The sequence below is a fragment of the Vicia villosa genome, unplaced genomic scaffold, assembly GCF_029867415.1.
Source record: "Vicia villosa cultivar HV-30 ecotype Madison, WI unplaced genomic scaffold, Vvil1.0 ctg.001503F_1_1, whole genome shotgun sequence".
NCBI lineage: Eukaryota > Viridiplantae > Streptophyta > Magnoliopsida > Fabales > Fabaceae > Vicia > Vicia villosa.
In genome coordinates this window covers 172,608-191,915 of record NW_026705643.1, presented here as the reverse complement: position 1 = coordinate 191,915, position 19,308 = coordinate 172,608, and the positions used below count along the sequence as shown (strand labels likewise).

At 33.8% G+C, this 19,308-nt stretch overlaps 1 protein-coding gene across 4 annotated transcripts; it reads left to right on the top strand.

Annotated features, from left to right (window-relative positions):
- The first annotated feature begins 6,864 nt into the window (after positions 1–6,864).
- On the top strand, positions 6,865–16,267 carry LOC131635536 (mediator of RNA polymerase II transcription subunit 8-like). 4 transcript variants are annotated; one of them, XM_058906161.1, is made up of 12 exons: positions 7,761–7,937; positions 8,447–9,253; positions 11,358–11,665; positions 11,761–11,885; positions 11,960–12,143; positions 12,458–12,571; positions 12,658–12,722; positions 13,377–13,685; positions 14,524–14,733; positions 15,518–15,571; positions 15,678–15,738; positions 15,823–16,267. In XM_058906161.1, exons 3-12 carry the CDS (start codon positions 11,365–11,367, stop codon positions 16,023–16,025), a joined length of 1,626 nt encoding a protein of 541 aa, XP_058762144.1. In that variant the 5' UTR covers positions 7,761–7,937; positions 8,447–9,253; positions 11,358–11,364; the 3' UTR covers positions 16,026–16,267. The 4 variants fall into 4 exon arrangements, with proteins under 4 accessions (XP_058762143.1, XP_058762144.1, XP_058762145.1 ...); XM_058906160.1 differs by lacking the exons at positions 7,761–7,937; positions 8,447–9,253 and adding an exon at positions 6,865–7,004; XM_058906162.1 differs by lacking the exon at positions 8,447–9,253 and having other exon boundaries at positions 11,332–11,665.
- The last annotated feature ends 3,041 nt before the right edge of the window (positions 16,268–19,308 follow it).

The following is a 19,308-nucleotide window of genomic DNA, read 5'->3' as shown; positions in this document are numbered from 1 at the left end:
TGACTTGTATACTAAGTAACTAATATAATAAACCTTAACCCTAAATAACTTGGGTTTGGGCTACAACTTGGATTATATCACAACATACCCCCTTATAATTCAAGTTTTCGAACACAAACTAGTCATAGTCGATCTGAACTATTTTTAATTTCTTTTTCAAATGCAGGAATTTGCCGATCTTAAATTATTTGGTGAAAATGTCGGTCAATTGTGCTTCGCTTGAGTAATGCCTTAATTCAATATCTCTTACTTACCTTCTCCCTTAAGAAGTGAAATCTAGCATCAACGTGCTTACTCCTTCAATGTATAACTGGATTCTCTGCAAGATGTATGGATGGCTTGTTATCGACCTGTAGCACCAGAGGTTTCTTCACTTCAACCTCCATCTCTTCCAGCATAAATCTAATCTAAATTTCTTGACACGTAGCATATTATCATGCTATATATTCAGGCTCGCGTGATGATAATGTCACCACGAGTTGCTTTCTCGAGCACCATCAAATTAGGGCACCAAATACTTGAAAGATATAACCAGTTGTGCTTCTTCAATATTCCTTATCTCCACACCAATCAGTATTTGAATAGAAATTTGGTTCTCCAGTTTCAAATTTGGTTCGACAAGTGAAGATGCAGGAGTTGAATCATCCATCCTAAATATCTTGAGCATCTCTTTGACATATTTCCTTTGATACATCACCATACCTTACCTGGTTATTTAAAACTCCATGCCTAGGAAATACGACAAATTTACTATATTCGACATTTCAAATTCCCTCTTCATCATCTCTTTGAACTTCGATAGGTTCTCCAAGATATTTCCAGTTACCAGCTAGTCATCAACATACAAGCAAATAATGGTTATATCTTGTTCCGTGTAACACCCTAATTTCACCCCACATATTTATAATTAAAAATCAGAATAATTTGAAACTTTATACAATTAGGATGCTACTTTCATCAACATAAACATTATCATATTATAATAACATGTAACACATACAACCTTTGAAAATTATTAATAACAATGAGTAGCAAACATAATCATGTTTAATTTTATTTTGTTATAGCGGAAAACATCAACAAAGTATTCAATTACTTATTCAAAACAATAGATATTATGAAGTAATTATAAAATAATTCAACTTAAGAAATGTTATAATATCTCTAACAAAATAGCATAACACTCAAATATTCGACCCCTGTGTTACATGTTAGAGCAGACACCGACATCGACACCGACAAAAGCAATAAAAAAGAGTATTCTATTCTATTCTTATTCACACCTTCATTGTGGATCACCTGTAGTTACCCACGTGGAGGTAACATTCAAACATAAAGGGTGAGCATCACAATAATATAAAAGGAATGCATAATAATAAGTAGATAACGAATTATTTCATGCATAATCATACATTCCACCAATCACAATTCCATACAATCATCCGTACCTAATTACCCATCAATTATGTAATAACAACATTCATGCAATAACAACGATTATGCATTAACAACAATTATGCAATGCATTGAGACTCAAAACCAATGACTCAGTGCATGTGATACCAATATGTTAGGTTGCAATGCATCGATTTGTTCATGTAAAACACCTTTTGATCACCTCCCGAAAGTTAATCCAGTGAGGTTGCAACAATATAGTGTAAAACTGAGAGGGTGATTGAATGGATTGAGGGATTCGAGTTGCACGATAGTAGTATGCATGAACTTAAGATTGATTGTCTTGATTATCCCTCAAGTGGGAGTCCTTATTTATACCTCTACATTAATGATCTAAAACCATTAGTGAGTGACTCTTGGAGACCCCAATGATGGCATTAATCGTAACTCATGTCGTCATCTTTATGGAGCATAATGCTCTACATAACGACCCTGGTGTCCCTTTGTATCCGTAACCATCGCAACCGACTAGGGATAGCCGGTGACCGAGGTGTTGATTTGCTGCTCATTTCGACTTAGGCAGTACCCAGAGTAGGGGTAACGTTAAGGCCTGCTCTGATGAATGCTACAAGCTGGTTTCCTTTCTATAGCTCTTAACCTCATAATCTGAGCTCTTAATCGACCTAATTTTTCTGCATGTACACGATCAGGCAACATTGTGCTTCAACTTTAACACCTACTTCACTTTAATAGCTTTTGAGTGTGTTGGAAGTTCGACTAACTCCCATGTGTTGTTTCTTCCGATCACTTGTAACTCTTCGGCCATATCTGACTTCCACTATTTATTCGTTAAAGCCTCCTTATAGTTTACTGGTTTAACATCTACAAGTAAAGCGAAATGAGCTAATTCTCCGTATGGTGTGACTTCATCATCACCAACCACTTCATAGTCTTTAAGTCTCGCAAGAAGAACTCTAGTTATGTGAGGTCTTTGGATTGTGATAGCCACACTCTCTTTGACTTCGACTATGTCAGCAACTACTTTGACTGGAATATTAACAATTTGTTCGACTTCGACCTCATTACTTGCATCGTCAAAGCCATAAATCATTAATGGTTTGTCATTTGCATCACCATAATTCCAATCCGAGACATAATTTTCATCAATCAAAATATCTCAAATCATCATGATTTTCTCATTAATTGGATTGAACAACCTATATGCTTCAGTTTTACGATATCCTACTAGAACCATAGGTTCACTCTTGTCATCAAGCTTCATTCTCTTCACATCAAAAACATGCTTGTAACAAATAGAGCCAAACATCTTAAAATGACTCACCGATGGTCGTTTCCACTCCAAAGTTCTTCAAGAACCTTGTTCTTTAGTTTCCTTGTAGGACACGTGTTCAATATATAGACGGTAGTGGTGACTACTTCACCCCATAAGGATTTTGACATATTATTTTGTTTTAGCATGCATCTCGTCATATCCAATATGGTCCTATTTTATTTTTCTGCTGTTCAATTATGTTGAGGAGTATAAGGAGCATTTACCTCGTGATTAATACCATGTTTTGCACATAATTCTTCAAATATCTTGGATGTGTATTCGCCACCTTTATCTGTTCGTAAAATCTTGATATTCTTTTCACTCTGGTTTTTGAAAAGCCTTTTGAATCTCTTAAAGATTTCAAATACTTCATCCTTTCGATTAATCATATAGATCCAAATCTTTCAACTATACTCATCGATAAACAAAATAAAATAATTCTTTCCACCAATGGTTTGATCCTCAAAGGGGACACGTACATTAGAATATACTACTTCTAGCATGTAAAAGCATCTCATCAACATAGTCAAAACAAAATACTTTTTGGATTGCTTCCCTACTAAGCAACCTTCACAAAGTTTGTCGGGCATCACAAGACTTGGTATGGTATGCCAGTTATCATATCTTGAATGATCATTTGATTGAGTGACCTAAAGTTTAGATGACCAAACCTCAAATGCCACAATCAATTATTCTTATGGTCAACATCTATTTTGCAGGCATTGTACCTCAGTCAAACTGATCACGGTATTAAATATCATATTCTTCGATAGAGGAGATTTCAAGACCAAATTATTCTGAGTGTCGAACAGTTCTAAATCTACATCTTTCATAATAACTAAGAACCCTTTTTCGACTAGTTGTCCAACACTTAGCATATTACACTTTATTCCAAATACATAGAGTACATATTTGATCATAACTTTTGCTTCATTGCTCCTTTGAATAACTATGTCGCCAGTACACTTCTCTGACTTGTCGAAATCTTCTAACCACACTTTTTGACCAATCATGTGATTCTAGTAGTCTGTGTTGAGGAATAAACTCTTAGATTCGACATGCTCATCTGTAACTGCAACCATGAGCACCAAATAATCATAATCATCTAAATCTTGACGTGCAAGATTCGCTCCTTCATCCTTGCCTTTTGTCGCTCCATTGTCTTTCTTGTAGCAACAATTCTTGGCCCAATGACCCCACTTTTCATAGTTATAACACTCCACAACTTTTTTCTCTTCTTTATCTTTTTGATAGGAGTTTCGTTATCCTCTTTTCGAGGATTCAGAAGCCCTATCATCGACTTTATGCTTTTGTGGGTTCGACCTAAACTTCTTGCTTTGAGTCTTGTCTAATTTACCTTTGAATTTGTTGGAACCACCATGCTTCTTCCATGTCTGAACTTGCAGGGCTTATATTGAATATTGAACCCCTTTCCTCTCGATAATCTGTAACTCACACACCTCCCATGAACCAACCAACTATTCCAGTTTCATGGTTTCAAGATTGTTTGATTCTTGAATAACTACGACAACATGATTAAAGTGAGAGGCCAATGTACACATTACCTTCTCAACTATCATCTTGTCATTAGTGGTTTCACCATATCTTTTCATTAGATGAACAAAATTTTGCACCTTCGACACATAACTTGTTATCTTTTCTTCTTCTCCCATTTGTAGTAATTCATACTACCTTCGCGGTGTCTGCAACTTGACAGTTTTAACCTTCTCACCACCTTTATAATACTTGACAAGAATATCTCATGTCTCATTTTCCGATTCAACTTGAGAAATACAATCAAAATTTGCTCCATCTTTTGCCGACTAAATATAATATGCATCCATGCAATCTTTCTTCTTCGCATCCTTATGAATGACTCTTTGAGCATCAATTGCATTGTAAGGAAGCTCAAGGACGTGATTGTTGACCACTTTTAAGGTTTCATGGAAACTGAACATAGAATACATCGATTTTCTCCATCGGATCCAATTTTTGCCATCAAGAATTGGAAGAGAATTCAGAATGTCATTGATACCATTCATCTCTGCAGCAACTACGATTCACGATCACTGGAAACACGACCACTAACGCGAAGTTCTTGAAAACACGATCAATAGATATTTACTTGCACTAAATTCTTTTTTGATAAAGAAATTTGTTAGATTTTAATGCATCCGAATTTTAATCTCGACAATACGAAAATATTTTTTCAAATTTTTATAAAATCCATTGAACTCCTAAGCAGGGCCAATCGTAGGCCATGGCAACCAAACCCACGACCTCAAAAAATCGGAGGCCCCAAAATTGAGAAATGAGTTAAAAATAATAATAAATAATATATAATAGTGTTTGCAATAAAATAACACAAAGCAAAGATAGTCGAGCAGAAGCATGTGTTCCTAATAACAAGCAGTTTATAAAGTTTTACAATATTTGTTCAATGAATCTAAAAAGTCAAAATTTGCTTATGAAACAGAATGGAGGGAGTACGTGTTTTCAGTTTTTAATTTTTTGAATAATATTTATAAATTATATTTAATTTGTATTTAAATATTTATTATTAGAGGTTAATCTAAACGTTGATAAGCCATGTGCTCCTTGCTAAGGCATTCAAGCTGAAACTGCACTTTATCCTTCTCACTTTCGGAAAACTTCTTAGTAAACCAGGAGTCATGGTTTCCTAATATAACTGCTTTAGCAAATTCAACATTTGCCACACTTCGAACGACTTCAAGATTTTCTTCACCAAAATCACCTGTAAAGAGCATCAAATCTGGCTGGAGGAATTGAAATGCCTTGGAATCTTGTTCAAAGTTCCAGTAATCATGCATAAAGGCACATGTGCGTTTTGCAGCAAGGAGGAGAATATTGACCGTCTGTTGTTTGATTGTGACACTATGAAAGAGATTTAGAATCATGTTCTACATTGGATTCATATACACCACCAACCTAAACCATGGAAGGAGGAGCTGGAATGACTCATTCAACAAAGTAAAGGTAAGGGTTAGAAGGTGGAGTTACTCAAATTAGCTGCAACAGAAGCAGTTTATGGTGCTTGGAGGTTTCGCAATGACACGTGCTTTGGAAATCACTGTGATAGAATTAAAATTATAAATTATATCATTGATAACATTGTTTATAGGGATGGTGTAATAGGAAACTTAGACCTCACACAGCTAGAATGGTGTTGGATTAGAAGCTTGGTGTTTTGACTGGATCCAAGCGATCACCGTGTATTGCATTGTTTTTTAATTAATCAAAGTTATGAGTTTTTCAAAAAAATATTTATTATTAAATTTATATGACAAAATATAATATATTAATATTTGTGACTAGTCTTATTACATTTTTTTTATTTTATTAAAAAAATATTATTGAATTTTATTTATAATAATAAATTACACTTAAGAAATTCAATATTATTTTTGTGTAACATTCTTTAACTCAATATATTGATTTAATTTAAGGAGAATACTTACCTATAATTCCTTAGATATGGTCTAAGCTATTTGTCGATGAAAATATGAGAAATGTATTTTAAAATTATCTAAGAGGTAAAAATAGTAAAAAAAATTGCATACGTCTAATAGGAAATTAGACACTTGTCATATTTTTATTAGAAAATAGTCCAAACCACACCTAATGAATTATATATAAATATTCTCAATTTAATTGCATTGATGCCAATATAAAATCCACATCTTCTTCTTCAATACGTTTTCACATTTTCTTGTATCTATCTCCTTTTAACACTTCACCGACACCGTTGAACGTTTGTCTCTAAGATCTCGCCACCGCATTGTATCACCGCCACCTCTGATGACAACCACAATTATTACCCTACCTTTGAATCTGACACAATGACTTTTTCCTCTCTTTTCGAAATAAAATCCAAAAAAAAAAAACATAAAAATTCAAGATTGCTCAATTTTTTATTCATGCTTAAATTTATTATTTACCTAAGACTACTAAAACTAAAAGTACCCTACTCCTAAGAAAAATCTAACAGACCCATTTTGAATAGTGGTGAAACTTTGATTTTAAAATTTATTTTATAAAATAAAACTTGTTTGAATAAAATGGATTTAAGTTAGTTTCTCTTTAAAAATTTTTTTAAAAAAAGTTTTGTTGTTTTTCTATTTTTTGAGTTCTCCCATCAAATCCCTTTCTTCCTCTCCACCCTCTCAAGTCTCAACTTACTTCATCACCCAACACCATCACTCTCTCTGTTCCGGTGAGAAAGGTCACCGTCGTGCCGGCACTGACGTTTCTTCCGGTCAGTTTCCCTTTTTTTTTTTCATTTCATCTGATTTCTATTCATACAAGGTGGATTCATATTCATATGGTGACTGAATCATATCGTATTTATGTTTCGTATTTTCCGGTTTAAAATGGTTTGAAAGAGTTGGTTTTCAGTAATAATGTTCTCATGAATTAAATTATGTACTCAGTTGATTTGTATGAATACTGTTATCTGCTTTTATCAATATAAACATTTGATCTGCTAAAACTGCAATCTAATTTTACTCTTGTATAAAAGTTATCGTTATGTAACCATTGTGTGGTGACTTGGGACCAACTGGTCTTGAACCGGTCGTTATTGAACCCATACCTCATTAGATTATATCAGGTTAAAAGATAGGGTTCGACTCTAAAACAATTGATCCGGTTTAATGTTAGGGCAGCGTTAGTGACACGGCCTTACCCGTCCTATGTACATTTTAAGGCGTGGAAGAAAACCTTAAAAGGAAAACTGTGTAATTGGGACGGGGTGTTATATGTGTATGTGTATTATTTTTGATGCAAGTAGAGTGGATTTTCAAGTATAGTTTTGCATAAAGGGAAATGGAGCTATTCCTAGGGGTGTTAAAAAAACCAATAACCATAAACCAAATTTATATCCATATTAATCCATATTTCAAAATCCAATCCCAAAATAATATTTTAAAACGGGTGGTCCATTTAGCATAACCAAAAAAAAACCGGAAACCGTTAATCAAATTGGACCGGTATATTGGATTCCACATTTGAAACACTCTCAAAACTTTCTCTTTTACTTACTGTAATAGTGTAAATTGCTTAACCCTTCAAGGTTTAAACCCAAACAAAAGTCGTATTCCTCCACCGCCACCGCCCATTCCTCTGTGGTCACCGCCATAAACGTTTTGGTTGCAGACGCAATCGTCAACTCAACATCCAATTCCCTGGGGTAATTTCTTTTCTTCTCTCAAAAATGGCTTCATGGGTAGTGCTAACTATGATCCTTTTTCGATTGTTTGTGTTATTGAATGTTGTAAGGGTTAATGGGTTCAATTTGTTTCACACCTTTTTGTATGCACGCATCTTGTTTGTTAAAATGTCTAAGGGTTAATGGGTTCAATTTGTTTCACACCTTTTTGTATGCACGCATCTTGTTTGTTAAAATGTCCATGTGAGTTTGGTTAGATTGTCATATTAATATAGCTAGATTCAAGGTTGAAGGAGCTACTGTTTGTTTCTGATGTTTTCTGCAATATGCGGATTTGTTGTGATTGAGCAGCGCACAGACAACCATAGAGATGGATTCCACGGATGATGATGACTTTTTTGTTTCACCATTCTACTAATTTCATCTCACATTTTCTTAACTTCAGTTCTTAGTTAAATTTAATTGTTTACATTGGTATATTGTTTTCTTACTGACTGATTTTTTTCTTTTAATTTGATGGAAATTAAGAGCTTTCAGATTCATGTTAAACAATACTGAAGAAAAGTATTTGGCCATGGTAAAGAATTGCGTGTTAAGCATTGATCTTAGAATTTGGAATTTGAACTGGTTTTAAAAAAAAAACTGGTTTTTAGAAAAACCGATTTAAAACTGGTTTTTATGAGAAACCGGTTTAAAACTGAACCGATCCACATGTAAACTGGTTTTAAAAAATTAAACCGGTTTTGATAAAATAGTTTTAAGATCCAAACCAAACCATATATATGGTTTGGTTTGGTTTAGTTATTGATCCATGAACACCCCTAGCTATTCCATTTCTTCTCAACAATAGAAGTAAGAGATAAAACCCTAGGACGGGTGAATAATAGAATCAGATGGAGAGAATTCCAAAGACGGAGGAGATTTTATTCAATCATTGCCTGCCAATCATTGATGGGATCACTTCCTTAAGCAGCGTAGCCTTCGTAATTTCTGTTAGGTATCTTTCCCCTAAGGTTCACTCTTGTTTCTGCCATTTTTCGCGCCTATTGCCTGTCATCCTCAATTGGCAAGAGAATTTGGTCCTCCTTCCGATTGTGCCACACGATGCCTTCATTTCTAATCATAACAGACACCCCCACTTTTATGTTTTGAGATGAAGAAACTAAAAAGAAGACGCGATTGACAAAAAGAAACCCATTTTAACAGTTAGTTAAAACCCTAAAACAACAAAATTCAGATTTTTCCTTGAATGAGAAACAAGTTTGAGTCGCACTGAATTCAATTTGCTGGATAAACTCAAGCTTAGTTGGCCGTTGACCACCAAAAACAGTGAAAAGGTCCGTCTAGGTTTTCCTTTTTTAAATTGGATTTCATTTCCCTTTTTCTATAGCGTGTGCAATTATGCAATTTCAGCACAATTTGCAGCTGTGATAGTGGCCACGGCCATCAAATTTACTTTCTTTTAGAGTTGATTTGCTTGTGTGATTAGGAGCTCAATAACATTGTATATCCCATCAAGATTGTGTTGCTGCACATAATATAATCAATTGCTGTATCATTTTGTCATATCTTTCATTTTTATGGGTAGTGAATTCAATGTGTCCGTGTGTGTGTGATAGAGCTGCAATGTTTTTTTTAATATGTGATGAGAGTACCAAGTTTATTACTATAATAAATAATTTGACTTAAAGAATTATTTCCCAAAATAATGGTGCCAAATGGAGCTATTGTAACCTATAATGACTTTTAGACATGTTTCTTATCTATTGTACTACTTTTATGGTTGTTCTAGAAGGGCCTGTACTCATAGTTTTTTGAGCTTAAGTTATTCGGGAGGGATCATATTCTATATGTTGTTATATCTATGAGATATAACCTTCTGCATATTTAGATGATACTTGGTATCTTCTCGGATACTTTACTTATATTTCTTTCTTTCATGGAAAGTGTTATAATTATAACTTTTTTTGTTTGCTTTTGAAGCGAACTGTCAGTATAACTTTTGTTTATGAACCTACTTTATCTGCTGCTAGTTTTCGCTGGAGCAATTTCATTAAATTGAAATATATGGTTGCTAAATGATGAGTTTGAACCGTTCCTTTTTCATTTGTGGAAGTGGAATATTAAATAGATGAACATGGATTATTTTACATTTGCATCTATAGTCATTTCTCATTAGACTTACATGTATTCAAACATGTTATATATTGGTATTTGTTGAAAAGTTTGATCTTCTGATCCTAATAGTAATAAGCAAAATTATCATCATTTTGTTATGGAACTTTGAGAGATAAGAATAAATACATTAAGAATGAAAAGGTATTTTTTAATGAGCATTTTTTAAAATATATTAAGAATAAATTACCGCATCACAAAAAATACAAGAATGAACTTATGGTGATTTTGTTTATTCTTACTAAACTCCTTTTAAATAAATCGCCATAAGTTCATTCTTAGTGTATTCATTTGTGATGCTTATATACATGGTAGAAAATCCTGATTTTTATAGTAAAATCCTATGATTTTGCGATTATAATTGCCCTCAGTGATTCTGAGTTTATGCATAATCTTGTTTTGGTGGGATTGGGTGCAATTGCCCTTGTTAATCATTGAATCGCATACTCTACAATCTTTAAAATGTTTATGCGACTATGCTTTTGAATAAGGGTGATTTGTATAAGTATTTGAAGGGTGTTTTAAGGTTTTAATTATTACTTGTGAGCTATGCTTATGAATTAAATTTACACAAGTGTTTCAAATCATTTAAGGCTTTCACTGTCTTACTAATGCTATTATATATGCACACATATATGAATTTATATGCATATTTATGTGTTTTAGAATATTGTATAATCTTACAATTATTATTACGATTTTACTTCTCCTTCCTAATTTCGCGTAAAGTCTCGATTTTAACTATCTTGCTTATTTACAGTACACAAAAAAAAAAAAAAAAGAAGAGGGCAACTAGGTATAACAGCCTCTAAACAAGTATCACTATAACTCATACATATATAGGCTTAATATCCAACCGTCCTCCATCAGATTCAGTATGATATCATGGAACCCTCTTTAAAAGTCCACAACTCATTCAAAACACTTTCTGTTTCATAAGTATGATCTATGCATTGAAAAACTGGAAGCTACTCTTAGTTCCGCCTTTCTCCATATTTGGTTAAGTATTTGTTGGGCACTTCAAAAGAAGATGACGAAGATAACTTTATTGAAAGAAAATATAACACTTTATAGATAACTTAGTTGCTAGATTTATCTGTTGCATTTCTTTTTTTTTGCTTGATTTGGGAGTTGTAGTGCTTTGGCTTTCAGTTTGTCTTTAGGTTCATCGAAATTTTTGTTTCTTTCATTCACTTCAATTGATTTGATAATTGTTTTTCTGATTCTTTTAAATGATTAGTCAATTGATTGATGTTCATAAAATAGGAGAAGAATGGAGGGTGAGTTGGTGCAGCAGCCGCAGCAGCAGCAGGAGAGATTGAATCAGGCAGTGCAGCAGCAGCTAAACCTAGAACAAGTAAAGACGCGTGCTATCAGCCTGTTTAAAGCCATATCGAGGATTTTGGAAGATTTTGATGCCTATGGTCGTACCAACACCACTCCCAAATGGCAAGATATTCTTGGTCAATATTCTATGGTCAACCTCGAGCTCTTCAACATTGTTGATGACATCAAGAAGGTCTCCAAGGCATTCATAGTCTATCCCAAGAATGTCAATGCCGATAATGCGACAAGTATGAATACATATCTATATAATTCTAATATCTCATGTGTATTGTATGCTTTTCATTCATTCACATTTCAAACCACCATTACTATGTTTTCTCAGTACTCCCTGTTATGCTATCCACAAAACTACTCCCTGAAATGGAGACGGAGGACACCTCCAAGAGAGATCAGTTGCTTCAGGGGATGCAGAACCTCCCAATTGCCACTCAAATTGACAAGTTGAAGGTCATTCCCACTTTCCACTTCACACTTACCTCCCTCTTCCTTCTTCCTTCTTCATTCTTCATTTCCTTTTGCAGGCTAGAATTGATATGATTGCCGCAGCCTGTGAAGGTGCTGAAAAGGTATTAGCAGACACTCGTAAAGCTTACTGCTTTGGAACTCGTCAAGGCCCTTCTATTGCCCCCACTCTCGACAAGGGTCAGGCTGCCAAAATTCAAGAACAGGAAAATCTACTCCGAGCCGCCGTCAACGTTGGTGAAGGTAATCATTTCACCTGCTGCCTTTTATTATATTAAATGTATTACATATATTTCACAACCAATGATCATTCTGGTTCGATACACATAGAGATCCGAAATTGCTTTCATATGGATAATTATGCTTTTGTACACTTGTACATAGTTCACATTAAATTTAGTAAAATTCATAAGCACTTCTTGAATACAGCAAGGTGCTATTGGTTGGCTTGCTTTATAGAAAGCTTTTGTTTACTGAACTCAATAACCTTTCATGTCAATCACTCTCCAACTGTGTTCTTTATAACGATCATTTGGATATAATGGAATTTCATGCAGGATTACGGCTACCTGTAGACCAGAGGCATATAACTTCTTCGCTTCCGATGCATTTGGCCGATGCATTCACTGTCAACGAGACTGCACAACCTTTTCCTGATGGGTCTAACAATAGTAAATCACTCTTAACTCCTCACCTCTAGAATATTGTGGGTTTTATATTTTTGATGCCAAGTGGCACTCATATTTGTTACTTTCAGATGTATATATGAAGAATACCCCACTGTCATCAAATAATATGGGAGGCCAGAATACGATGTTACAGGTAAGGTCATTCACATTTCCATGAAGGTTTTATAAATGGGTATTTGACTATCTTCACTCTAGTTTTTTAATACTGTAAATAAAGATTACATATGAATTGTGATTTTGGATTTTCTTCCTTCAACATTATTTGCATATCCAGTTTTGTGTTTGAAATATTCCTGTGCCACGGTCTCATATTTTACTTTTATATTTGAGAACCCAACTGATCCTTATTAGGTTGAACTTGAAGGACATTAAAATTTGTTAAATTGCACAGCTCCTTTAAGCCATGCTGCACCATTGATTCTTCATTGTTTAAGTATTCTATAGTTTCAGAGTATCTTTATTCCAATCAAAATGTACTCTTTGTATTGGAGAGGGGAGTACATAAATACACCACAAATCAAGAAGTAGTTTAAGGAATTAAAATAAAACACAGTATACATAAAATCAAATAATATCGTGAATAATAATGATTAACTATTTCAACACTCATCTAGCCTTGTTTGTCTTTGCCTATTTGATATTTGTCTCCCATGCACTTTTCTCACTGTTGAACTTTTAAACCTATGAAAGGAGTACTAGTTACTTCATTTGGTGGTTTGAAATTATGAAAAATATTTATTATTCTACTCCTAACCTTTTTAATCTTCTCTCATTATTGCAAATGTAGACGACAGGACCACAACTTTTGGGAAGATCAGCTGCATCTCCTTCTGCTGCAACAAGTGCCACTTCATTTGACAATACAACAGCTTCACCAATTCCATATGCCAATTCACCGAGGTCTTCTACAAATATGATGAATACGCCATCTCCTCAGCAGCAAACCTCACAAATGCAACAACAACAGCCAACAGCACAGCAACAGCAACAGCAACGGCAGAAACTGATGCAGCAGTTACCTCAACAGCAGCAACAGCAACTTCTTGCTCAGCAGCAGCAACAGTTCAGGCAATCTGCAATGCAAGGAATGGGGCAGGTAACATTTTCAAGATTAGTGTTCTGCATTGAGCGAATACAACCTTGAAATAACCTAAAGAACTAGCTGTTTGTTTAAGATTTTTAAAAAGCATTTTTTATGTAAATAAGTCGAAGATTATTCTTTAGAGATTTAAAAAAACAAAACAAAACTATGGTTGAAAAGACATTCAAATTGATAAATTATGCATGTCAATAATTTTTCAATCATATGGTGGCAAAAGCATAGACAATAGACATCATTAATTATGTTTTTTCCATCTAGTAAAAATGCTTTTATTCAAAAGCTAACCAAAATAGCTATTTCATTTTTAACATCAAAATTATATTTGAAAATAAGCTTACACACTAACATAACTAAAACATAAAAAGTGGTTTGTTAAGAGTCTTAAACAAACAGGCCCAAAGTATATTGTTAAATATATGTTTTCTAACTTATTCAAATCTGATAATCATTCTGTGGACAAGCGACGCTCTTTGGAGCATGTATCTGCACTGGTTTTTAATATTAACTTGTACTCTAGTCAAACATAAAAGTTACTTTTGAAAGCCTGACTGGCCGGTTGGACTCGATTAATCAGGACTTAGTGTTTCAATAAATTAAACTTTCTTTCTAATAGTTTCCTCTTATTATTTCTAAATTATGGTGTCTCCTGATGCACTTAGACATGTTTGTGTTGTTTCAGTAAATTATGAGTGTGATCAAAAGAAAAAAAAGTAATAACTTGAGGATATACTGTTGGGAAGTTTAACCACCATAAATACATGCCTAGACATATTAGCAGTGAACTAGAAACTCTTTCTTTCTTGGCAGTAACAAGCTTTTCTTTCCTCCACAGATGCAAGGGCAACATCAGATGCAATTTTCTCCACAACTTGGGCATCAGCAATTTCAAAGTAGGCAGCAGCTTTCGTCGGCGCATATGCAGCATAGCCTTGGTCAAAACCAACTCAATCAAGGAAATCAGATGACTCGTTTAAGCCAGTTTTCCGGTCATGCTAACAATGCATTATTCAGTGCTGCTCAAACAACACCAAATACCCAGATGGTATGATTGGCATGTCATATATAATTTAAATCCAATAAGTAAACAATAATTTTTTCCCACTTTATATCTGTGTTAGTTAATATTTGTGTTTCTTGCTAATCCTCTTTTCGGACAGGGGAAATTTGTATTATATCTATGTATCAGTCCCGTGTGTAGCTTGTAATTACAGACTAGATATGGCTTTTTCTAGTCTCTAAAGCATAATCAACCATTTTCGTTATTTTATTACAAGTTTAGGGGTTGTGTTAAAAGGATGGAAAACAGCTAATCATATTGGCTCCCCTATTACAAAATGTTACGGGGAGCATGTTCTTTTTCATATTGTTGGAGCATTCCACAGGAAAAGGGCTTTAATATCTCTTCTTGGGTGAGGAAATTGGGCCGTGACGAAGCTGTTCTTGTTGAAAATGGAATTTTACATTTAACTTAACTGATGCATAATTTGTGGCTAGCCAGACAAAATCATATAATATCTATCTAGTAGCCATACTGTTAGTGCTTGCTCGGTGGAAAATATTTATTTATTTAAACAAATATAAATTCAGCTCTCTGAAACCATTTTGCAGTACTCATGAGATCAAATATCATTATGTGTTTTTGGATTTGATTTATGCATTTTGGGATGTTAATTTTTTGCCTTTCTGTACTCTTCACCCTGTTTGAAAATATTACTTTTTAAATATTTTTGATGATGTGCTGTTCTCGTGTTTCTGTGCTGCACAATCTGTTAATTTGCTTACCTTCAACAATTACTTCTATGATAATTTTTGCTTCATAATCTCAGATTCCCAACATTTCAGCCGGTATATCTTCACAGTCTCATCTGCCACGGATGCAGGTTTGTCTTTCATGTTCTCTGCCACTTCAAGCATCATTTTGTTTTATCATGAATAGTCGTGTCGGTTTGCTTATTGAAACTTGTTCTGCATTTTTTATTTCCTCAGTACGGATTATCCGGAAACAATCCTCAGCGAAGTCATCCTTCCCAAATGTTGAGTGATCAAAGTATGTACTTCATTCCTGAATGTTATTTATTATATGTTTTACTTGTCTTATTACTGAAATCATCACTGGGAATTTTCATTGTAGTGTTCAACATGGGAAGTGGCAACCCGGGCGGTATGATGTCCTTACAACAGCAACAGCAGCAGCAGCAACAACACAATTCACAAGGTTCATTTGGTGGCATGGCATCAAATGCTCAGAATCTACAATCTGGTATGATGACACTTCAGAACGCGCAACAGAATCATCCCAATTTCTCTCAACAGAGACAACAAAATCAACAGTGATAGGGCTGGACCGGCATGGTTGGATTTGGTTTAGAATGAATTATCAAACCATGTTGCTCTAAAAACATGATTCACAAAAACAGAAGCAAGTGTTTTGTTGTTGTCTTTGTTCTCTTGGATTGCCAAACTGTTACGATTTTGTAAAATAGAAACTCAACTAGAAAAATATAGGATTCTTTTTGGGATTCTGAAAAGGATAGACGAGATAAGATTTATGCAGATTAGAGTTTCATCTGTTTTTATTTATTGTTTTTAATATCTTTTTAATTATTTTATAAATGCTTAATCTGATTTTAATTTGAACCTAAGTACTGAAATCTAAAGGAAGAAAAAACAGCATCTCTATTTACTACCTCAGAAATCCAACATAAAGAAAATAAGCATTTTATAAATTATATCATAGTATTCACCTAATGAATGAATAAGAGAGAAATATAGCGATAATAAATATAGAAAATATCTCAATCCACCCCATATTTCAACAGTGAAAATATCCTAAATTTATTTTGAATAATATTTAATTGAATTACTATTAAATTAATTTATTATTGTTTTATTTGAGTTAATTAAATACTTTTAAAATTAACTGGTTTTTTAATTAGAATTAATTAAATATTTTAATAATTAATTTAATTACTATTAAATCAATTAATTATTATTTTATTTAAAAATAAATATATATTTTTGTGTTATATAATTTCAATTTAATATTATTTAATTTATTTCTATTTGATTATTTTGAGGATTTGCATTTTTTTAATTTTTAAATTTGTGTATTATTTAAAATAAATGAATATTTATTTGTGTGTTATTCAAAATAAATAAATAAATTTTATTTTATTTTGAATTATTAAGTTAAGTATTTATCATTAAAAATATTAATAATGATTTGTCTACTTGTAAAATAATTACCATCATTTAACTTTAAGGGATTTGAGTTCGGGATTCATAGTTATAAATTTTGTATTGACATATTACTGTAAATCATGAGAGTTATCTGTAACTAACTAATGTACTTTTGTTTATTTCTTATTTTAAATTTAAAATTTGGGTTCGGGATTCATAGTTATAAATTTTGTATTGACATATTACTGTAAATCATGAGAGTTATCTGTAACTAACTAATGTACTTTTGTTTATTTCTTACTTTAAACTTAAAATTGTTTAATATTAATTATTTATCACTAATGTACACTATTGACATAGTGGTAAAGATATAAGATGTGACTTAAAGTTACCTAAGTTCAATTCTTGAAATTTAAATTGTTTTAGATTAAAAATTAAAATTAAAATATAATAAATAAAAGATATAATCAAATGTCGTAGTCCGGGTTTGATTCTTACTGGCAATAATTTTTGGCTTTTTAACGATATTTTAAAATTTGAATTATTTAAAAATAAAAAATTTATAAAATAAAAAAATACGATTTGACCTAGTTTATATCCACATATTGAAAATTTATCTATTGACAAAGCGTATCTTGAATAAATGGCTGTTTTTATTGATGGGTGACACAACATTTATGATCATTTAACTAGGTGAGTAATAGTAAGAAGATATTTTAGTTTTTTTAGTTAACTCAATGAGAAGTTAGATACTTGTCCTAACCAAAAATGAGAGAAGTTAGATCCTTCCAGCTGAATACTAATAAATTGCCTACCCAACATTTAACTCTCTAGAGCAGTATGTCTGTGCTAGTGAATGGCAGCCCAACTAGGGATTTTGTGGTGACTAAGGGTCTCAGGCAGGGTGATCCATTGTCACCCTTTCTCTTTACTTTAGTGACTGAGGGGCTAACTGGTATGATGCAGAGGGCTGTACAGATTGGGGCTTTTGAAGGTTTTAAGGTAAATGAGGAGGTAGTGATACATACTTTACAGTTTGCAGATGACACAGTGATTATTGGGGATGGTGGAGGGAATAATCTTTGGTGTATTAAGGCTGTCTTAAGAGGCTTTGAACTGATCTCTGGTCTGAAGGTGAATTTCTTTAAGAGCAAGATATATGGGATCAATATCCCTAGTGATAGCATGGTGGCTGCTTCCCACTTTCTGCATTGTTGTGTAGCTATGATACCCTTCAAATTCTTGGGAATTCAGATTGGCATTAATCCAAGAAGGGCCAGTGCTTGGAAGGGTGTGGTGGATGGTGTTAGAAGAAAATTGAGCAATTGGAAAAACAGGAACATGTCCATTGGGGGAAGAATCACTCTAATCAACTCTGTCCTTAACTCCCTCCCTGTATATGTGATGTCTTTCTATAGAGCACCTAAATTGATCATTAAACAACTTATTCAGATTCAGAGCAGGTTCTTATGGAAGGGTAATGAGGAGAAGAGAGACATAGCTTGGGTGAGTTGGGAGAATGTATGTAGAGTTAAGGAAGATGGTGGCCTGGGCATAAAGCATATTGGGAGATTCAACTCTGCTCTACTATGCAAGTGGAGATGGAGAATGGTGAAGGAAGGCCCAACAATCTGGAGGGAGTTTCTTCAGGCTAGGTATGGTAATTTATCACTGCTGAATTTAACAGAAGTGAATGCAAAAAAGTTGAGGAAAGCTTCCATCTGGTGGAGAGATATTCTGGCTGTAGGTAAGTTAAAGATTGATGAGAGTTCAGTGGTGGATAGCTTCAGCAGTAAGATTGAATTCAAGGTGGGAAATGGGATTAATACTTGGTTTTGGCATAGTAGATGGATTGGAGTGAAGAGTCTTAAAGAAGTCTTCCCTGTGATATATGAGAAATCTACAAACAAATTGGGTAAAGTGGTTGATTTGTGGTGCACGGATCCGCAGGTATGGAAGTGGGATTTAGGTATAAATAGGGAAGTATTGACAACCTTGGTTGGTGAGGGTCTGAAGCAACTGAAAGAGTTGGAGGAGATTCTGTTCGAGGTTAATCTTAGTTCTGATGTGCAGGATGTTATCAAATGGTGGCCTGAGAAAGATGGAATTTTTTCTGTAAAATCTTGCTATGACAGGTATCATGACCCTTTGGCTCAATCCATGGAGATGCAAATGGATATTCTTCAAATGTTGAAGTCAATTTGGAAGGCTGCGACTTTATCAAAGATTCAGGTCTTTGGATGGAGGGTTATAATTAATAGATTGCCCACTAAGGACCAGTTGTTGCACAAGGGTGTGATCCAAGATTCCAATAATGCTTATGTGCTGTGTTCTAATGGGGAGGAATCGCTATTACATCTATTTCTTCAGTGCAGGATCAGCAAGAAAATATGGGGAGATATTGGTCTTTGGATTGGTGCCCAGGTGGAAGGGAGTT